The sequence below is a fragment of the Typopeltis vanoorti genome, chromosome 13, assembly GCF_054136105.1.
Source record: "Typopeltis vanoorti isolate ZY-2024b chromosome 13, IOZ_Tvanoo_1.0, whole genome shotgun sequence".
NCBI lineage: Eukaryota > Metazoa > Arthropoda > Arachnida > Uropygi > Thelyphonidae > Typopeltis > Typopeltis vanoorti.
Genome location: NC_143561.1, coordinates 113,937,070 through 113,953,662, shown reverse-complemented (window position 1 = coordinate 113,953,662; position 16,593 = coordinate 113,937,070). Strand labels below are relative to the sequence as shown.

The 16,593-nt window shown below is 37.1% G+C and overlaps 1 protein-coding gene across 4 annotated transcripts in view; it reads right to left on the bottom strand.

Annotated features, from left to right (window-relative positions):
- Positions 1-16,593, bottom strand: part of Uggt (UDP-glucose-glycoprotein glucosyltransferase) — an 835,069-nt gene that overhangs the window by 332,620 nt on the left and 485,856 nt on the right. For all 4 annotated transcript variants that reach the window (XM_090403047.1, XM_090403050.1, XM_090403049.1 and 1 more), the window contains exon 27: positions 7,039-7,228. In XM_090403047.1, the coding sequence (XP_090259173.1) occupies positions 7,039-7,228 (190 nt within the window). The remainder of the gene's footprint in view (positions 1-7,038; positions 7,229-16,593) is intronic.

Genomic DNA, 16,593 nt, shown 5'->3' with positions numbered 1-16,593 from the left:
GATCAGTTACTCCAGACACCATCCATTGATCCATCTCATTGACAGTCTGCTCCTTCCTCTTTTTCTAGGAATTTACCATCTATTACTGTTTTGAGAAGTCCTCTTTCCATCTTTTCAATGTGTCAAATATTTCAACTTTCTTCTGTCAATATCCTTAAGGAGCCTTAAAGCTCTATGGATCCTTTCTAGCATCCATCCATTTGTCTGCCTTTCAGTACATGATATTCTCAACAGCCTTCTGCAATACACAAAAGCAGCTGCATCCATCCTTTCAGATTTTAAACACGGCTCTGACTCTTGCTTTAGCCATTCCAATCTTCTTCTGGAGACTTCATAGCTCGGTCAGTAGAGATGAAGCCCTTTGGTCGGAAAGACCTGGGTTCGATTCCCATCAGTGACATTTGGAACCTTTATCTGGTCTCTTTCGACGAAAGGTGAGTTAGCCGGTCTCAATACGGAGGTAGGATTTTTTTTTTTCACCCAGAAACTTGGTTTTTTCGTCCCCAGAACAAGCACAAGCCCTATGAACACACATGGATTTCAGTCATGAACATGTCCCAGCCATATGCCGGTCCTGAGCTTGGATAAAATTGGAGGGGGGGGGCAATGGTAAACTACCCTGTAAAAATCTCACCAGGAACACTTTGTGTTCATGGTGAGATGGGCAATGCCTACAAAGTGACCTAGGGTTGGAAATGACTGAAGGGGAAAACCATCACCGATCATCTTCTGGACAGCAATTCTTCACATTAATAATGGATCCCAGGTATTCAAACTTGCTGACTTCCTCAATTCTTTCTCCATTAAGATACACTTGTTTCTCAGGAGCTTCCCTGTCTGTATTTCCTTTGAGAACCATACATTTTGTCTTGCTAGGATTGAGCTGAAGTCCTCTCTCCTTACTGATCTCATTAACTCTGTCAAGAGTTTGTCCTAGCTCTTCCTTACAAATTCAAGAGCTCACTCAATCCTACATGTATGATGTCCTCAGCATAGATACTAAACAACTGAGGAGAAAGTAGGTATCTTTGCCTAACTCTTTCCAACCTGAAACTAATCAGTTAATCCAACATCTGTTCTTACAGTGGCTTCTTGCTTACTGTACAAGTTAGCTATCAACCTGATATTGTGTTGAGGAAAACCCATTACCATAGCAAGTCTAAATTTTTTTATACTTTTCTATGATCTGCCTAAGGGAAAGAATCTGATCTAAAAGGCAAAGTTACCCTTATCTTTCCTAAAACTTGCTTCCCGCAGGCATCTATGCTTCGACTTTGGCCTCAATCCTATTTAGAATGATCTTTAATATAATCTTGCTTGCATGAGAGATTAAACTAATAGTTCTATAGTTCTGGCAATTCTTCATATTTACCTTTTTATACAATAGTAAGAAAACCAACTTCTTCCAGTCTCTAGGCCATGATCCTGTCTCCCATATCCTTGTAATCAATCTATGAAACACTCTTATCCCTCCATCCACTGTAGCTTTAATTAACTCTGCTGGGATTCCATCTGCACCCAGGGTCTTATTTCTAATAAGCAGTTTAACTGCTCTTTCAACCTCATGCCTAGGCGTATGAGGTTCCAAATTGAAATTTTCCCGGTGAAAAGGCTCCTACAAATTTTCTTTATTCTCTTTGTTGTAATGTTCTTCACAGTATTCTTTCCGTTTGTTTTTGATTTCCATTTCTTCTGTTAGTACTGCTCCATTGCTGTCTTTGATGACATTCAATTTGGTCTTAAACTTGTGCTTTAGGTCGCAAACTAAACAATACATTCTTTTACAATTGTGCCTCCTCATCTGGAACTCTCTCACTCTCTTTACATATATTGGTCTGAAACTTTTTTTTGTTCTGCCTGATGCCTCTTCTGACTTCTCTATGCAATATCTTATATTCTTCAGTCTCTGTGTTTCTTTGTTTCTCCAACTGCCTTTTTTTTTGATTAGATCCCATGTTGGATCTGATACCCACGGGTCTCTTGGTCTTCTTATTGGGCCAAGTTACTTCTTGGCTGTATCCTGCATTATAATCTTGACTCCTTCCCAAAGCATTTTTAGTCATAAATGCTTTCAGGAGTCTCCAAAAAAAACCATCCAACGAGTTGATGTTTCTTCAGTGAACCCAGTAGGAATTACTCTGATATCCAGTCTAGTGGGGCATATCTGACTTGGAAGCTTTCAAAATCATAGTCTTACTTTCTCTTACCCGGTCTGTACCACAGTCTGCTCCAGGACAAGTATGCACATCAGAGATGCTTGTCTTCTACGGTTAGAAAGCCAGGATGTAATCAATTAGGTGCCTTGACCTGTTAATGTTAGATGTCCAAGTATAGGTCCATTGTGGGTGTTTCTGGAAGCAGGTATTGGTAATAACTAATCTGTTTAGTATGGGCAAATTCCAATGGTTTTTTTACAATGGGTGTTAGATTCACCCAGACCAATCATGTCACACTCAGGCCTAACTCCCATATTCTTTCCCACTTTTGCATTAAAATGTTCTAAGATACAAAGTAATAACACACACACACACACACACACACACACACACACACACACACACACACACACACACACACACACACGTCAAAACCTAAAAGCCTGAAGTCCTAAGAGAGTTTCCTTCAACGGGTACTTCTCGGCCTTGACCGATGGATGGGAGGTGTAAGAATTACTCTTTCACATACCAATTTTTTATTAAGATTCTTTTTTTAATCTATTGATTAAAAAAAAAAGCTTCCAAGTTTGTATTTTCTGCAGTGAAGCATAATAGTTTCTTTTTCCATTTGATTCTGCGCAAGGTGTCCAAAGGCCTGACTGACTATAGTTGTGGCAGCAGATATATTTGTGTTCTTTAAGAGAGATGTTGGGAGATCTTACGGTTTGTCAATAATATGATAAGTTGCAAGGAACCTTGTACACACCTGGAACAAAGGAATGAGTTAACCCTCAGGAGAGTATAGAAGAGCAGCCAGCATCATATGAGGTTTGAAGGCAATGCAGAGATTATATTTCTGTAAACTTCTGGCTATGTTTTCTGATGTATAGGAAATAGTAATAGCATTACTATTTCCTTTGACTATTCCCTAATACTTTGATGAGCAGAGACAAGCAAGTTATTGTACCTCTGTACCGAGCCTTGATAAGCCCTCATCTCGACTACTGTGCACATATTTGGTCACCTAGGTTTCTTCTTGATGGGGAGAAGATGGAGAGGATCCAGAGGCGAGTGACCAAGATGACAGCAAGTCTATGGAATGAACCTTATGAGAACAGGTTGAAGATTTGTGGGTTGTAGAAATTAGTTGATAGGTGGAAAAGGGGAGATATGATTGAGACATTCAAATTGCTCAAGGGTTTCTATAGGATTAATTCAGAGGATATTTTTGAGATCAGGACTGGTGGTGGGAGAACTAGGGGACACATGGAAGCTGGGCAAGAGTGTGGTTAGCAAGGGTGTTAGAGCTGGGGTCTTTACTTTTAGAGTGGTAAATGAGTGGAATAAGCTGCCAGAGTCTGTTGTGGGTGCTATGATGGTGAGTGAGTTCAAGGCAAGGTATGATAGATACTGTGAGAATGTCATATAGTTGTGCGGACATGATGTTTAGGGCCTCCCTCGATGTCTAAGGACTCCCTGGAGTCGCCCGTAATAATAATAATAATAATTACAGTAATGTGTATGTTGAGAGGGATATGAAGTCATAAGTTTCTATATACGAGTTGCCCCAGTCCTGAAAATAGTTCAGGTGCAAACTTGTTTGCTTACACTTGGATAAAGGATTAAACCAAGTATATAATTTCTTGATATCTTTAATTTACATCATCATGATGATGGCTGGTTATGTATATAAGTTTTCGATGTTCTTACTCTTTTCATATTTTGTCATCTCATTTTGTTTTCTTACATTCTTACTATTTCATATTTCTTTGTAGATTTACTGATTCTGCAATTTATACATTTTTAATGAAATACTAGTTCAATCCAGGTATCATCATCTATTTCCTGATAGACTCAAGGGATGTTCAGGTTACTATGACAGCACTATATGATTAAGTTTACATTATTATTGATGTCCTATCAACAATTTTCCTCCAAATTAGTCTTACTATGTCAGCACTCAAATATTTTCATATTTGACATTATGTTCAAGACGTTCTAAGGCACTTCTGAATGAATCAATCCACTTAGAGCTTGGTCATTTTCTGGATGTTTCCAGCCATCAAACACCTGCTTTGCTGACCTTTTTCTCCCATTCTATTTAAGTGGGCATAGAACCTTAGATTAGACCTGCTCATGAATTCTTGAAGGAAAACAATGCAAATTCCTAACTAATGTCTTCATTTTAAATTTAATATGATTCTGCCATCAGTTCACTATCCTAATTTTTCTCAGAACTTTCACATCTGTGGTCTCTAGTATTTGATCAAGTGCTTTATTTCTAATCCAACTCTCAGATCCATAACTTAAAACTGGGTTTGAACAGTCTTTTATGCTGCTAGTTTGGTGTTTTATAATAAATTTAGTTTAATCCTTTATCCAAGTGTGAGCCAACAAAGTTTGTGCCTGAAAGTATCTTCAGGACTGGGGTAAGGTGATACAACACCAGGGCAACTCGTTGCAAAGGTGGAGCAAGCTACCAACAATCCTGTCTCAGTATCTCCTATAATGCAAAACACATCTCCTTGCGGATATGTCTAATGTTATGCATTAAGGGAAGGGCCACTACCCAGACTAGTTTCGACCTTTATTGAGGTCTCTTCAGTGGGAGCCAGGTCCAAGCTGAGATACCAGGCAGAAGCATTCGCAGGTTATCTCTACCTATAGGAGTTGCCAAATGATGTGCCACCCTTTTTTGGCACATCATTTGGCAACTAACACTAAGCAAATGAGGAAGAAAGCAAGAAACTAATATTCTTCCTAAAGTCCTAATGGTGCCCTCTTGCGGGCTAATTTGGTAGTCTTGGCAGTTGGGCTGAAGTTCTCATAATGAAAGTCTCCCAAATTTGGGGAAGTTTCATGCACCCAAATTTGTTGAGGTTAGGAATTTTTTAGAGCTGCTGAAGATTCTCTGAATAATCTTTCGTATTTAAACTTGCTGCGATGAATTTTTTTTGTTTTCTTCCAACGAATTTTATTGGAGTGTGTCTGAGCCATGTGGCTCAGACACACTCCACTCCTTCCTAGCACACTTAAACAACCAACACCCCAGAGTCCAGTTCACCTTAGAAAAAGAGGAAAACAACACCCTCCCCTTCCTAGACACTTTAATCACCCGCCAGCTTGATGGATCTTTGGTTTTCTCTGTTTACAGAAAACCCACCCACACTGGCAGATACATTCACCAGCAATCCCCCCCCCCCTCACAACAATATGGGGTTATAAAAACACTATATAACAGGGCAAAATTAATCTGCTCAGATGACAAGGCCCTGACTATTGAACTAAACCACATCCTCAACACTTTCTTAGCCAATGGCTATAACCCCCAAAAAATACTAAAACCTGTAAACCACAACCCCCCTCCACAATAAAGATTACACCAAGTCTCTCACCATCCCCTACATCCAGGGCACCTCTGAGAAAATAACCAATATCCACAAAAAATATGACCTTACTTCCTGTTACAGACCATATAAAAAGTTGGCATCCCTTATCCGCTCTACCAAAGACCAACCACTTCCCTTAGACCTACCTGGTGTATACCAGGTCCCTTGCAGCTGCAAATTATCCTACTTTGGCCAAACAGGCAGAACAACAAATATCAGGATTTCAGAACACAAAGACTACATCCGGTTTCACCAGTACAGCCGCTCTGGGCTGGCAGACCATGCCTTAGATACCCACCATAAAATTCGTTGGAAGAAAACAAAAATAATTCATCGCAGCAAGTTTAAATACGAAAGATTATTCAAAGAATCTTCAGCAGCTCTAAAAAACGTTCCTAACCTCAACAAATTTGGGTGCATGAAACTGCCCCAAATTTGGGAGACTTTCATTATGAGAACTTCAGCCCAACTGCCAAGACTACCAAATTAGCCCGCAAGAGGGCACCATTAGGACTTTAGGAACAATATTAGTTTCTTGCTTTCTTCCTCATTTGCTTTGTGTTAGTTCCTGAGTGCACATACCATATCTTTATGTTCCTGAAGATGGCAATGTGACGTTGCCAAAATATAGAAGTTATTCATTAAAGTTACCTTTAATTAATATACTTTATATGCGTTGTTAATTCCGTAAACTAATTACCAGTTAATTCTAACTGCTGACTGACAACTTAAATATAGACAGCTTTGTATAATGCTCCATTAACCCCTATAACTGTAGTGTTTTGAAAAGCTTTCCTCTAGGCAACTTGTCATATGCTTTTTCCATATCTTCAAAACTAGTATAGATCCTTGTCATACTCCCATGATTTCTCAACTATATGTCATAACATGAAAATCTGATCTTGACAACCTCTGTTTGGCCTGAACCCAGCTTGATCTTCTCTAAATTTCTCTTCAAAAATCTTTCTCAACCTCTTTTCAAGCATCCTTACATAAATCTTACCTGGCCTTCTCCAATTCACAAGCACAGCATTAGGGTAATCCATAAGGAAGTTTCACAAGCCAGCAAGTGAATAATTAAAGTGCAGCTTACTATGAAAGATCATGGCTGGAAGGATAATTATCTTAGTCTCTTCTGTTTATATATTTTTTCAACCAAATAAAAGCTAGCAAAGAACTATGCATTCTTACACCCATAGGATGTTTATATTTTATATTTCATTTAGAAAAGGAAACATCAGAGATACAGGGAGTATAATCAGTAAAAACAATACTGGCATTACTACTTAGCAACACAAGTATTTCACTATATAATTGAAAATCAATTCTTCAAATAATATGGTGAAATAGTTGTTTCTTGATACCCCCAAAGTATACCAAGTTTTCTGACAAATCATGCTACTAGATAACCAAGAGAATACTCAAATTTAAAATGGATACATTTGCAAATTCAGTAAATTAATTTTTTTTTTTTAATAGAATAAAAAACCTACCTTGTCCAGGTGAATGTTATCCAAATCATACGGTGATCGCACTGATTCAACTAACCAATTTTCTGGTGTTACCATTCCTAGAGTCAATAAAGGTGAAGTTGGTAAGTTGCCAAACCATGCTACTGGACCTGGACCTAAGGATTCATCTGCAGCAAACTGAGGCTCAGCTTCAAGAACAAACCGAAAAAAGCTGAAAAATTTAATAACAGCAATAGAAGCACAGATCTATACTGCCTAAACATTCTATATAAAGTTTGGGAAAGTTTATTTACAACAGAATCTCAATACTTTTCAGAATCTCTGTTTACACAAACATGCACATCTGGCCCAGGATACTAATTTAAAGGATGGGTTCTGCCCAATATAATCATCATTATCAATATGTACCCTCAGAGAATGTACAGGAGAATATGAAAGAACAACATGAAAAGTTCACATTATTATTAACTTCATATAAACAAAATTTCCTCCAAATTACTCTGTTATCTGTCAAAACTCCAATACTGTCAAATTTTATAATTTACTGTTGTAAGAAACTTAAGAATGACAGGAAAAAGACAAAGAAGAAAACCACACCAACTAGATCTTGGTTTTCTGGGTCTTTCTCCTGCAATCAAAAACCTGATTTGCTTATCTTTCCTGTCCCGTTCTGTTTAAGTGACTCAACAAAGATTAGCTCTGATTATATACTACTGAATACCAACAATGCCATTCCCCTCTGCATATCTCATTTATATATACATATATATATATATATATATATACAGTCATCCCTCGACTGTCCACACGGTTAGCCACTAGGTTAACCACGCGGACAGTCTTCCATATGCCTGGGAAAGGAGTGTCCTAGGTTCGATTCCTGTCAAGAACGTGAGCAGCTCAAGAATCTTCCTCAGCCATAGTCAAGTTAGCCGGCCCTGGGCGTGGACAACAGGGTTTTTTCTGCCAGTTTATCTGGTGTTTTTTATTCCGCAAGCAGGCAAACCGGCCCGAGGACACACATGGATTACAGTCAGGAATACTGACCCAGCCATAGGTCTGATTCATCAGCCTATGCCGGTTCCAGAGCCCGGATAAAATTTGGGGGGACTGCTGTATCATCACACAGAATTTATTTATTTATCCCTCAACTTACGTCTGGGTTCCGTTCCATCTGGCAGGACGTAAGTCAAATCGGATGTAAGTCGATACATTAAATCAACAGGGTTATAGGGGTGAGAGACTTAACTGTAATAAGTACACTGTCATTTTAATTTTTAAACCTTATTATTAAACTGTACTGTGTGTTACTGCCACTATTCCAATGTGTTTTGCTTATTCCCCTTTTTCTTTTCATCATAAATTTGTTCATAGCAAGCAAACGCATCATGTACTTTCGTTTCTACTAATAAGTAGCGTTCAACATTGAGGTCCATGTCCTCAACCATTTTGAGAACATCGGTAACTGCAGAGAACATTTCTGCAAGACCCATCACTGTGAATTGTTCAACTACCTCTCCTTTTTTCTCTTTTCCCTCTTCCTTTTCTCGTTTTTTCCTCTTCTGCAACAGTTCAACCAATTCTTCATTAGTCAACTCTTCAGGGGAACTTTCTATGAGTTGAATTATGTCGTCATCATTCACTCTGAGATTCAGATTGTTTGCTAGGCCCATTATTACAAACTTCCAAAATCATGCACAAACCTTTTTTAAGTCTTTTTCCATAAGCCACTCATACATTGAGAGGTCACTTTGTCCCAAGCCACAGCAATACTTTTAATAGCATGATAAATATTGAATGTTTTCCAGAGTTGCACGAGAGTCTGGTCATTTCCTTTAGTGGCAGAAATGGCTTGTGAAAGTTGTCCGTAGATAATAAGCCTTAAACACTGCAAGAATTCCCTGATCCATCGGTTCGATCAATGAAGTAGTGTTTGGAGAGAGAAACATGACCTTGAACTTGGTGAAGATCACTGCTATAAGACTTACAAGACGAATGACTGGAGCTTTATCCAGAAGTAATAAAATTTTAAATTTTACAAATTCTTTCACACAATAGCTTTTTATTTCACTCGCATAACAGTTGATTAAGGCATTCTGAAACAATTTTTGAGTAATCCACGACTTCTTATTGCTCTGATAATGAACTGGGAGTATGCTTCCTAATGTTTATGAAGATTCATGGAGTCTCACTGTGCCAATCACAAATAGTTTCAGTTTATATCCAGCCACATTACCAGTAACAGAATCGTAATACGGGCATTAACAGCTTTGAAACTAGGTATAAATTTCAGCTTTTTGTGGATGAATGTCCACTTGGGCATTTTTTTAAACAAGGACATCACATCCATATTAAATAATTGCTGTGGCAAATAATTTTCATCCGTAATAATTTTATCCAATTTTTCCACAAACTCCTTGGCAGCCTTCTTAGCACTTGCAGATTCCCATACATTTTCACATTATGCAGCACAAAACTCTGTTTGAATCTCATGAACCAACCGAAAGAAGCGTTGAATTCGTAGTCATAATCAGGTTCTGCTTTCTTCTTCAACATGTTGAAGAGACTTAGCGGTTATAGTCACAGTGTTAAGGGGTATGCACGTTTGGTTCAGGTCTTCTATATATATAGCTGAAAATGTTATTTATTCCCTTATGGGATTACAGACGTATCTTCGAAAGGACATAAGTCGAGGGTTGACTGTATATAGTTCTGCTATAGATGCCATCTATTTACTCAAATTTTTCTCAGAATTTTCATATTTGTAGTATACAGTCATTATTCAATTGTTTTATTTCTAAGATCCGTAAATGATTTGAACAGTGCCTTGTATACTTTTACTTATTTTCTTGTTCCATAAAATTATTTGGTTGACTTCCTACAATAGCAGCTTTGCTAATCCTGTTATTTCCATATTTACTTTGACATTTTCACTAAAAATCATGTCTAAATAGCCAAAATGTTTCCCATTCAATATATAGCTGGTGTTTTTAATAACCCTGCTTATTTTCATAGTTTCTGTTTCTATACTGCTGATTTACGTGCCAAATTTTAGCAGGTATTCAAATTCAATTAAGGAATATTGCAGACTTGTACTGCATGCTGCTATGGTAGGAAGTCAACCAAATAAATTTTATGGAACAAGAGAAATAAGCATCATCTGAATAGAATAAACATTTCAGATTAATATCTATACCTCTCATATCAGGCTTAATGTCACTTTGCTTTATAATATAATCCACAATGCACCTTTGTTTGACATATGATTTTACATCAAACCATCTTTCTGTACCTCCTTCATAACTACTGGCTAACAAATTCAAATATAGACTGTACTGCTTGATATAATGGCCCAATTGGACCATATAAATGTAGCATTTTATTTTAAACAGCATTGCTTCTTCATGCTTTCTCATATACTTTTTCAGATTTTTATATATATTCACTCTATATATATAAAAAGATAAGCCGAAATTGGAACATTTTTATGTCACGTTTTTTGTCTCTTCATTGTTTTGAGCCGGGTTAAGCCGATTAAGCCAAAATTTGAAACGTTTAATGACCAACAATGTGTTTGCCTTCATGAGACAACAATTTGTTGGACATTTCAAAACAATGGAGAATCGGCTTACCAGCCCGGAACTTGGAGGGTAGGCACCAGGGGAACAGAGCCCCCCCCCCCTAGTGTGTGTATATATATATATATATATATAAATAGATGATTTTTCAACTATTTGTCTAAATAGTTGAAAAACTATTTAGACAAATAATAATTACTCTAGTCATCCAGAATATTTTTATCTTTAATTTTCTTTTCATCTTTCTCATCTTCTTTACAATACTCTTTCCTCCATTTGTTAGCAAATTTAAAAATGCCTAGAGAATATTTTGCCACCTTCCTGAAATTTACCTTCTACATTCTTACGAAAATATTCCCATAACTTTTGTTTAGCAATTACTTTTACACACTGATTTGCTTTCTTACATTTTTCTCTATATTCTATCAGAACCCAATCTAACTTAATTGCTAGGATATTTAGACACAATTTCTTCTTTTCCACGACTGCCTTAACTTTCTAAATCCACCTGATTTTTTTTTTATCCTTGTGGGCAATTTCACCACATCTCTCTAGCTGAATTGAGCAAAGTTTTCTTCAGTCTGCAAATGAGTCTCCAAGGTTTGGTTCTTGTTTTCAAACTTTTCATTTTTCCTTGAACAATATTCATATATTTATGTCTACAATCGCTGGTGGAAGCTGCTCAACTTTTATTATTTTTAAAACTTTATTTTTGTTTTCAATATGATATTTAATCATACTCAGAACTAAACATTGATCATTTCATATTTTAAAACTTCTGTATACACTTGTGTCTCCTAAATAAGCATGAAGATATTGCTATCATCAATCCTACCTAGTCAAGTGTCATCTCCATCCAGGAAGTTGAATATTATGAATCTCTACCTGAGATCCATAATGTGCAGTAGAAAGATGGTAGGCTCTAATCTCTTCCATCTCACAGTTAGTATCCTATGTTTGTGGATGTGTTCATGGGACCAGTTTGCATGTTTTGGGAGAAGAAAAACCCAAGTTTCTGGGATAAAAAAAGCTCTGCATCTCCTATGAGATCAGCTAACTCAATCATTCGACTAAAAATACCTGAAAAAGGTTCCTCTCATCATAGACAGGATTTAAACATGTCCAACAGCTCAGTAGGTATAGCCAAACCAAAGGGTTTATCTATACTAATTGAGCTACAGAGGACATCTATCAACAATAATATAATTATTTAAGTTTTTTTTTTTCTTTTTTTTTGCATATTTTCCCATGTGAATTTGTGTGCATCTATGTATTGCAAGTTTTTATGATAAGGACTAGTTCATATCCTGAACAGAAACCAGCATATCCTTACAATATTATTACTTTTGTCCATTTTTTTCCAAAATTTCCCACCCAAAACATTTATGGCTCATATTCATTTCATACTCTACTATTCAGATCAAGAACAACAATGCCCTTTCCTTTTTCTTTATATCAAGTGACTTCTCCAATGACTTGAAAAATTCCTCCACTTAAATATTAGAATAGAACAGTGTTTCTTAAAGGGTGTATTTTTATCAAAAAGTATTTTTATTAAAACAGCATTATTTATTAATACAAGAGGAACAAGTAAATTGTAAGTAATACAAACTTTAAACAGTTAAATAATAAATTTAGTTTAATCCTTTATCCAAGTGTGAGCAAAAAAAGTTTGCGCCTGAAAGTATCTTCAGGACTGGGGTAAGGTGGTACAACACCGGGAAACTCGCTGCAGAAGTGGAGCAAGCTAACATCACTCCTATCTCAGTATCTCCCATAATGCAAAACACATCTCTTTGCAGATATGTATGATGTTATGCATTAAGGGAAGGGCCACTACCCAGACTAGTTTTGACCTTTATTGAGGTCTCTTCAGTGGGAGCCAGGCCCAAGTGGAGATCCCAGGCAGAAGCATTGGCAAGGTCATCTCTACCTATAAGAGTTGCCAAACGGTGTGCCGCCTTTTTATTAAATTACTCTGGTGTTGTACCACCTTACCCCAGTCCTGATGATACTTTCAGGAGCAAACTTTATTTGCTCACACTTGGATAAAGGATTAAACTAAATTTATTATAGTCTAACCAAGTGAAAAATAAACTTTCAACATCTTTCTCTGAATCCAGAGTAATTTAATAAAAAAGTGGCACACCGTTTGGCAACTCCTATAGGTAAAGATGACTTTGCTAATGCTTCTGCCTGGTATCTCCACTCGGGCCTGGCTCCCACTTAAGAGACTTCAATAAAGGTCGAAACTAGTCTGGCCCTTCCCTTCACCTATGCAACGAGTTGCCCGGTGTTATACCACCTTACCCCAGTCCTGAAGATACTTTCAGATGCAAACTTTGTTTGCTCACACTTGGATAAAGGATAAAACTAAATTTATTATAGTCTAACCAAGTGAAAAATAAACTTTCAACATCTTTAAACAGTTAAAATTAATGAGTTAATAATTACATAATTTTTATAATTTAATAAGAAATATGGACTTGTTTACTTTTGCACAATTGTTCAATGCGGGGTCGAATTGCAGACACACACACCTGTAATTCCTTGATCAAGAGAAAGAAGTCACTTCCATTTCTTTGTTTTAATGTTGCCAAAGTGGAAAATCCCTGCTCGCACAAAGTAGGCAGTCAAAAATGTAGTAGTGTAGATAGGGCATCTCCTGATAATACTGAGAACTCTTTTTATGCTAAATTACAGAAATGAAGTAGTGTTGTTTCCCTAAACTTGAGTTGAAAAGTTTGATCAGCCTGAAGTTCTGCCAACACTTCTACTTCTTTTAATAATAGATGTTTTGTGCCTGCAGTAGTAACAGCAAAGGGATCAATGGACCCAATCATATTCATTCACAGTGAGGGAAGGAAAGTATTGCTGTAGTTTAACCTCCAAAATGAAGAGATGTTCTAAAATCAAGCAGGAAGTAATCTCAGGATCAGTATCAGCTGTAAGTTAAAAATCATTGTTTTCAACTTTTGTCTTCCACATTTTAATTTTTTTTTTTTTTTTAAGAACAACCCATTCAGCTTGTCATTTGATGTAAAGATGTTTTCAGTTCATGAAATCTGGAGAGTACTTTGCCTTAGGATAACCAGCGAATATGTAAAGGATCAGCATTTCATGACGAGTTCTTGCTTCCTTGCACATAACTTTGAGAAGTCTAGTCTTATTATTATTATTTGAGACATCCAGGGAGTCATCATCAAGGGAGCTATAAATCACCCAAACCAACTGTCATATCTTCTTTTAAATTCATTCACACTAAATGCACTCACCATCCCTAAAGGCAAACTATTTCACATGCTCACTGCTCTGTGAGAGAAAAATTGTTCTCTCTTACCATTTTCCTGACTGTGAACAAACTTAACTTCCATACCCAGTGTTCTCTCCCCACCTTCCATATAATGAAAAAAATTCATCAGACAATATCCTATAACTCCCATTTAAAAGTTTATAGACTTCAATTATATCACTCCTCTTTCTCATGTTCCACATACTTGCAATCTGTCCTCATAATCTAAATCCCATAATCCTGATATAATCTTTGTAAATCTTCTTTGCACCCTTTCCACAGCTTCTTTATCCCCTTGTAACCTCAGAAACCAAATCTTTGCACAATAAACCAGGACTGGTCTTATCAAAGCCTTATAAAGAGGCAAAATGACTTCCTTATCCTTACATGTCAAGGTTTGCTTCAACATTGCAATTATCTTCTGAGTTGTATTTGAAACTTTTGCTATGTGACCTTTGAACTTCAAATTCCTATCCACCTCATTACACCAAGATCCCTAGCCTCATCAGTTTCTTGTACCTTAACCTTGCTAATATGATATACCCCTGGAAATCTCATCACGTCAAAGTGCATAACTTCACATTATTAACATTAAACCGGCAGTCATTTTCTTTTGCCCAAATATTTTGTAATTGCTAGATATCAGTAGCATCCCTGATGTGAAGATGCCTATCTTCACGTCATTGGCAAAGAATTGCACATCTGCTGTTAGACCCTTCCTAATGTCATTAATGTATACAGATTGAACAACAATGGCTTCCTTATTGTTGTGAAGGATCAGTGTTTCATGACAAATTCCTGCTTCCTTGCAAATGACTTTGAGCAGTCTAGTCAGAACCTCAAGGTACACCACTGGTTACCTTAATTCTGGCAGATTCACACCCACTGTATACCACCTTTTGATATCTGTCTGTCAACCATCCATTGAACCAAGTCGAGAGTTTATATTCCAATCCCATATTCTCCAGTTTATGCATCAGCTATTGGTGTGGTGTCTTATCAAATGCCATAGCAAAATTCAACATTATCATAGTGTATCCATTCCCTTTATCCAACTCGGCTGTAACATTGTTTTAAAATATGAGCAAATTGCTAAAACACGACTTTCCTTTAGTAAACCCATCTTGCTTCCTGCAGAGTATAGCGTGTTTGTCTAGCCATTACTATATGAGAGTTCTTCCCAACTTCTGTAAAATCTCCACTACCACACCACAGTTACTGGAAGGCTGCAATTAGTATTTTGCATCACCTCAGTTTTTAGACACATCAGTTTTTGCATCACCCTTGTACAATGGAACTATCATACATTCCTTCCATTCTGGTGGCATCATTCTTGAGCTGAGGCTCAAGTTATACAAACATGTCAAAGGCCTAGCCAATTCAGCTGAACATTTCTTTAGCAAACAAGCTGATATTCCACCTGTCCATATTGACAAATTCTTATCCAGGTTATGAAACAGCTCTTAAACCTTATTTTCAATCACCTCTAACTCCTCATACAATGTAGCAGTGGCACTATGTTCCACACACCTGCTTGATATATCATAGCATTAATAATTAGCTTATGACACTAGAGTACCATCTGCATTCAATAAAGTTATTCTTCCACATTCATTCTTTCTTTTGCTTGTGGCATAACAATATTTTTTTAAAATTGAATTTAGTGTGAATAGCCAATTTCTTTTCATACTCCAATTTAGCATTCTGCACAACAGTTATTATTTTTCTGGCCTGAGCTTTATATATTTCATAACTATAAATGAGAGTAGCAAATGGAGGAGGAATTTTGTTAAAAATTGCCTCTGTAGCGCAATTAGAAGAACGACAGTACATTGCGTCTTTCGATTGGAAAAGGTCTAAGTTCGATTCTCGTCATGACGGGAGGAATTGTTATGTGGATGTTTTCAATCGAAGGTGAGTTAGCCGATCTCATACAGCGGTAGCAGGGTTTTTTCTCCCGGAAACTCGGGTTTTTCATCCCACATACAGACAAATCGGCCCTTCAGAACACACGCAATTTACAGACAAAAAAATACTAGTTGTGGTGGTAGTAGTGGCCAGTAGATGGTGCTGATGTTGATGATTGGTAGTACAGGTTCAGTGCAGTGGTGGAGATGGAGAGTTGTACAATAGGTGTCCTCCTGCGATGAGTCTTCGGACTATTTGGAGGTGTCACGAATAATAATAATTATAACTCCTCGCATGATATTTTTTCCACATCATCTTCTTCTGGTGGATCTCTTGCTTAATAAGGTTGCACATCCATTTCACTCCCAACCTACTTAATCTTTGAACACTAGGGATACATTCAGATACCACTTCATTTAAACACTTTTTTAAAGATTCCCATGCATTGTCGACATTTTCCCCATTCAGTAACAAAGCATGGAACCAAAGAAAGTATTCTCTCAAGTTGATCATAATTTCCAGCTTTGTAGTTTAGCATGCAACCTGTTCTAATGGGAACATCAAATATAATTAGATGCATTCCAAGAAAGCATGGCATGATCATTGTCACCAACTGGTGGTAAAATAGCCCTATTCTTAACAGAGGGCCCCTTCTTACACTATGAACAAATCCAACACTGTTTGACCACAAGTTCCTTCTTTGACATGCTGCTTGAGAAAGTTGTCTGAAAACAATTCAATAAATTCCTCTTCATTCTTATGATGAGATTTCTCTTCTACCCAATCAATGTTTGGATA